We start from the raw sequence: 6,000 nt of genomic DNA, 5'->3' as shown, positions 1-6,000 counted from the left end.
TCTTGTTTAACTCATGCATCTCTCACTGGCCTTCTCTCTCTTTAATTTGGGAATAGAAAAGGGAGTCCACAATTAATTTTAGATTGTGAGAAGAGAGACAAAGGAGGAGCAGAGAGTTTCTGAGAGAACCTAAAATCTTTGTCACACCCCTTACCAACCCTGGTTTGTGCTCCTTCACCATAGGAGTAGCTCTTGTCATCATTTTAAAAACTTCAACTGAATTTTAAGAGACTTATTGGCCTTGCTTCCTCAGGCTCATAACTCCTTTATGTGCTTGCTCTTGGGAGGAAAATGCAGATAGACGTTTAAAAGCTAGATGTTCCTGCACACCCTTCTCCTGATGCTTCATTCTTTTCCAGGCAGAAAGATGGTGGGACTCTGTCCCTAGCAAAGGGATATTTCCAGATACTGAGGTGTTGTCAGAGACACCTGGTCAGGGAGGTTAGGAGAAGGGGCATCCAAATCCACTCCCTCTAACTGGCTGCTGCTTTCCTGGCAAGTCTGCACTGGGACACCTCCCTTCCTTCCCACTTCCCCTTCTTCCTCCTATTCGCTGTCTCTTTGCACACCCCTAATATGGCCTTTCATAGTAAGAGGTCAATATGTTTTCACACTTGGGAAATCTCATTCAAGAATTTTTGTCAATGGACAAGTCATAAGAAGCCCTTCCATTTTAGGGCTAGTTGACGTCACCAAGAGGCGATAAATATCTGTTGATATAATTGGATGTGAGATTCAGTGTTGAGATAGCAAAATTCTGCCCCTCGTTCCTTGGCAGGGCCCTATGATTTATGCAGGAGCAGAGGCAGCACGCAATCGAGCTGTCAAGAGAGCGTCAGCTTATTAGGCAAATGCTGCGTGGTTTTTGAAGAGGGTCGACACTATAAAATCCCACTCCAGGCTCTGGAGTGGAGAAACTCGGAGACCAAGTCCATTGAGAGACTGAGGGGAAAGAGAGGAGAGAAAGAAAAAGAGAGTGGGAACAGAAAAGAGAAAGGAAGACAACCTCCAGAGAAAGCCCCGGAGACGTCCCTCTGCAGAGAGGCGGCAGCACCCGGCTCACCTGCAAAGCGCCTGGGAAGGTAGGGAGCGCCTGGACGGAACACACCACCAACTTTGCGTTGCCTGAGCTGCCGCGATGTGCGCCGCAGAGCCGGCTGCCACTGCCTGTGTACGTGTGTATGCATGTGTGTGTGCGTGTGTGTGTGTGTGTGTGTGTATGCGCGCGTGCGTGCGTGTGTGTGTTCGCGGACTGTTCCTTAAGATTACAATAGTAGCTGGGATGTGGCAAAAGCAAACTTAGACGGCTGCTCTTCTTTACCCGTGCTGCCAGTTGCTCCTAGCTGGCTGTGTAAAGGAGCTCCCCCACCCCCTTCTATCCTAACCCCCGAGAGAAAGCAGCAAGGGCAGGGGTGGAGAGGGAGGACCAGGAGGCAGTAGTTAATCAATTTGGAAGAAAATGATGAAATATCCGAAAGGGAGGTAGTCAGCGCGGGTAGAATCTTAAATCTGTGGCTCTTCTCTAGGCTCGGGAAAATTAGTTTTGAGGATCATTAGGAAGAGGACGCAGGGACCGTCCCTTCAGAGTCTAGAAAGAAGGGTCACTCCTGGCCGGCAAGCGCGTGAGCTTAGGTGCGGAGCCCGGCAGGCACCCCCTTCCCCGCTCCCCAGGTGTTTCAGCACCGCGGACAGCGCCCACCCTAACCACTGAAGCCAGCACGTCTAAGGTAGTCCGGTAGGAGGACCTCGTGTGCACCTCCCAGTTGAGCGAACTCTCACCAACTCTTTCTTTCTCTCTTCCCCTCTCTCATTCCGCCCTCCGCCCACCTCTGTGCCGCAGCGAGTGCCCCTAACATGCGGCTGCCGCTGCTCGTGTCCGCGGGCGTCCTGCTGGTGGCTCTCCTGCCCTGCCCGCCATGCAGGGCGCTCCTGAGCCGCGGGCCGGTCCCGGGAGCCCGGCAGGCGCCGCAGTACCCTCAGCCCTTGGATTTCTTCCAGCCGCCGCCGCAGTCCGAGCAGCCCCAGCAGCCGCAGGCTCGGCCGGTCCTGCTCCGCATGGGAGAGGAGTACTTCCTCCGCTTGGGGAACCTCAACAAGAGCCCGGCCGCTCCTCTTTCGCCCGCCTCCTCGCTCCTCGCCGGCGGCAGCGGCAGCCGCCCTTCGCCGGAGCAGGCGGCCGCCAACTTTTTCCGCGTGTTGCTGCAGCAGCTGCTGCTGCCTCGGCGCTCGCTCGACAGCCCCGCGGCTCTCGCGGAGCGCGGCGCCGAGAACGCCCTCGGCGGCCACCAGGAGGCAACGCAGAGGGAGAGGCGGTCCGAGGAGCCTCCCATCTCCCTGGATCTCACCTTCCACCTCCTCCGGGAAGTCTTGGAAATGGCCAGGGCCGAGCAGTTAGCGCAGCAAGCTCACAGCAACAGGAAACTCATGGAGATTATTGGGAAATGAAACGGTGCGTTTGGCCAAAAAGATTCTGCATTTAGCACAAAAAAAAAAAAAAAAAAAAATACAGTATTCTGTACCATAGCGCTGCTCTTACGCCATTTGTTTATTTTTATATAGCTTGAAACATAGAGGGAGAGAGGGAGAGAGCCTATACCCCTTACTTAGCATGCACAAAGTGTATTTATGTGCAGTAACAACACAATGTTATTCGTTTTGTCTACGTTTAGTTTCCTTTTCCAGGTGTTTTTAGTGGTGTTTTAAAGAGAATGTAGACCTGTGAGAAAACGTTTTGTTTGAAAAAGCAGACAGAAGTCACCCAATTGTTTTTGTTGTGGTTTGAACCAAAGAGAATGCCATTCTCTTGGGTGGGTAAGACTAAATCTGTAAGCTCTTTGAAACAACTTTTTCTTGTAAACGTTTCAGTAATAAAACATCTTTCCAGTCCTTGGTCAGTTTGGTTGTGTAAGAGAATGTTGAATATTTATATTTTTAATAAAAGCTGCAAAGGTAATCATGACTTTATTTTTTCTCTTCAGTGCTCATACACTGGAAATACTCTCATCTCTTAGCTTCCTCCAAATTGTCTTCAGCACCAGAAAAGAAAAACAAAACTTCCTGCATTGTACTTTTCCACTAAAAATGCAAACATATATCAGTGGCTTACACAGACCCTGCAATCACGTTGGGCTCATCTCTGTGCCATGGACTACTTCTCTGAGGTTGAGTTAATAATTCGGGAAGTTGCTCCCAGCAGCTCTAAAACATGGTAATTCTAAAAGGGAAGATCATTTTATAATGGAAATAACATTTAGCCCTGATCAATTAAAAGATGTGAAATAATTGGAGAGAGTGGGGAAAAGATGAAAGGAAAAGGGAAGTGTCAAGGTAGAAATTCCTCCAAACTATATGACCAAAATGCTGCATTCTTTTTCTATGAGAAAGACTCACTCTGTCAAACTACTACTTTGGTACCATGAAACAATTTTTTTGTAAGCTATTTTCCAATTACTACTTCTAATAAGAGAAACTTAATAGCATCTCCACTTAAGATGACTAAATTTAGTCATTATAAAATGTCACATAGGAAAAATTTTCTTATGAAGAACATTTTGACTTTAATAATTACACAAATATCCTCCACATTTATGCCTAGGCCAACCCTACCCACTTTTATTCTTAGGAACATGAACTACCTTTATTCATTTCTAAAACTGAACAGCACATTTAATTAGTTTTACAGTGCATTTGCCTTTGGTAGTTTAGTTATAGCTTTAAACAATTCAATCAAATATTTAATACTTCAAAATTAATTTGTATGAAGATGCATCTTATCCTGGGACCTTTGAAATACACTTAACTAATAAATGAATAAGATAATACATAACATTGAATAAATCATTATAAGACAAAGCTTTTAAAAACATCATTTATTTAAGAGTTCATATAGAGTAAAGTTACACTTACGTTCTGAAGGAGGCATTATGGTGGGACAAATATTAACAAAGCATGATTTAAATATATATATATGTTTAATGTGTGATATGTTTGTATATATATTTAAATACATGCAATTGTTCTACAATTTACCAGATTGGTGCCACAGTGAATACAAGAGAAAGTAGACAGCTCTTGCTGGAAGATCTTTTTCAATTAAAGTGCCTAATATATGAAAATCTAAAACTAATATTAGAAAAATGTCATAAGAGATGCCCAGGCCTTCAGCTTTCTGGACCATGAAAGTGTCACCAGATTCAAAGAACATTTCTGAATGTACATCCAGTGATATCTGTTATGCAAAAGAGGAAAACTTTGTGAAACATTTCATAGCTTTGGTCAATGATTTACTTTTTGTCCATGTATTGATAAATCAGTCACTTCTGAGTTGACACTGATTTTCACTGACCACCTGCACTGTTAAAGAGTAAAGGAAATGAGAACTACTATAATATAATAACAAAAAGCCAGCGCCTATGAGAGACAAGAGCATAGTGACCACTTTTTTCACCATTTGCCACTTGTGACTGACATACACATATGCCACACTTACACACCCTTCACAATGTTTCCCACACAATAAAAGATTTGCATAAGATCAAGCTTATTATTTCCAGTGCTTTCTGCAACTATTTTCTCAAAATATTCTCTCCCCCGAATATGTTAGATAAGTCATCTGGAATTACAGTTTTGGGTTATTTTTGCAGAAATCCTGTTCAGAGGTCCCTTTCATCATTTGCATAATATTAATTTCACTTGGGCTTCCTGCTGCCCACATGCATCTCAGCCAGGCAGACAGAGGGGCAGCAGTTGGAATGAATATCATTCATTTAGGGAGTTCAACCAGGAAAAGGAGAAGATATGGCGAGCTGGCTCAGAATCAGCTCCACTGCCACTCGCTGGAGCTGCAGCCTGTCCCTGGAGGGGAGGAGCCTCAAATCCAATCTGCAACGGAAGAAAATGGGAATCAGAGAAAAAAAGAGATTTGTTAATTTTGGATTGGTCCAGTCACTTTTCTACTGAGGAGAAAGTATAATAATAACAATTATTATTATAATAACAATATTATTATATGGGACATAATCATTAGAAATGGAAAGCAAGCTCAGATTATTTTGGCTACAGCCAAGAGTCATGAAAATAATTCACCCTTATGATACAAAAAGAAGGAACAGTAATGCATGCAGTGAAGAGAAGTTCTTGGGAAAAAGGAGTTCAGGCTATACTAGTTTTTTGTTTTTTTTTTTTTTAAGCCCACTTGTAAATGATTTATTCAGATGAGAGTCTCATTGAAACTGCTAGGAATTGGGTTTACAAAAGCTTGCAGAATTTTAAAAATATTCCAAATTTAAATGACACTGCTATGCCACATAACATTGTGGGACATAATATAATCCCTCCACTGCTGAAAAAGTTTCTACCATGTACATACATATATATTATCTTACTATAAGTTTTGCAAAACTACAGGCTTAATTTTGGGTAAATCATGCTGGGATTTTTTTCTCTAGGTAATAAAATCTAATAACCATATCCATATTAAATCAAATCCAATATTTGCTGAAATGCAATTTGATTTTATGAGCTCAAACTCTTTACATTTCAAGGTACCATGACAAACGCCATTCTTCTTAGGAGAACTATGGATAAATAAGCAAACACGTTCCGATGACATCACTGGTAAAACTATCCCACCAGATTAGAATGCCACTGATTTCAAAGCAATGAGGTAGCCACATGCATTCAGCTCAGAAGCACTGGATGATTTTATGAAGCTGCGATATGAATGGATAATACCTGACACAAGCAAAGCAGAACTTCGGTTAAGTACATTGTTTTACTGCCACTCAAAATAGTCTTGAGAGCAAAACAAGTTATTGGTCTGGACTTTACCAGATTTTACCCTTAACATATGTTTGGGGATGATGTTTCAAGAGCAATAAAATTATCGTAAGTCTTTATGGCTTTGGGATAATCCTTTGTGCTGCCACATCATTTCCTGATAGAAAGTTAAAAAGGGTCATGAAATCATATCAGCCACAGTAGAATAAAACTGAAGTATGT

General features: G+C 43.0%; 2 protein-coding genes across 5 annotated transcripts in view; one reads left to right on the top strand and one right to left on the bottom strand.

Annotated features, from left to right (window-relative positions):
• The first annotated feature begins 650 nt into the window (after positions 1–650).
• On the top strand, positions 651–2,953 carry CRH (corticotropin releasing hormone). Its single transcript, XM_025395111.1, has 2 exons — positions 651–1,082; positions 1,841–2,953. Exon 2 carries the CDS (start codon positions 1,855–1,857, stop codon positions 2,443–2,445), a length of 591 nt encoding a protein of 196 aa, XP_025250896.1. The 5' UTR covers positions 651–1,082; positions 1,841–1,854; the 3' UTR covers positions 2,446–2,953.
• Positions 2,954–3,854: 901 nt separating this feature from the next.
• TRIM55 (tripartite motif containing 55) overlaps positions 3,855–6,000 on the bottom strand; it is a 48,913-nt gene continuing 46,767 nt past the window's right edge. For all 4 annotated transcript variants that reach the window (XM_025395108.1, XM_025395107.1, XM_025395109.1 and 1 more), the window contains one exon: positions 3,855–4,881. In XM_025395108.1, coding sequence (XP_025250893.1) covers positions 4,871–4,881 — 11 coding nt within the window. In that variant the 3' untranslated portion in view covers positions 3,855–4,870. The remainder of the gene's footprint in view (positions 4,882–6,000) is intronic.

This window comes from Theropithecus gelada, chromosome 8 (genome assembly GCF_003255815.1).
Source record: "Theropithecus gelada isolate Dixy chromosome 8, Tgel_1.0, whole genome shotgun sequence".
NCBI lineage: Eukaryota > Metazoa > Chordata > Mammalia > Primates > Cercopithecidae > Theropithecus > Theropithecus gelada.
Note: the sequence above shows the minus strand (reverse complement) of the source record. Positions and strands in the feature narration are given on the sequence as shown.

What these genes read in the sequence shown, in the direction of transcription:
- CRH (XM_025395111.1), top strand. Translation starts at nt 1,855, where the DNA reads ATGCGGCTGCCGCTGCTCGTGTCCGCGGGCGTCCTGCTGGTGGCTCTC.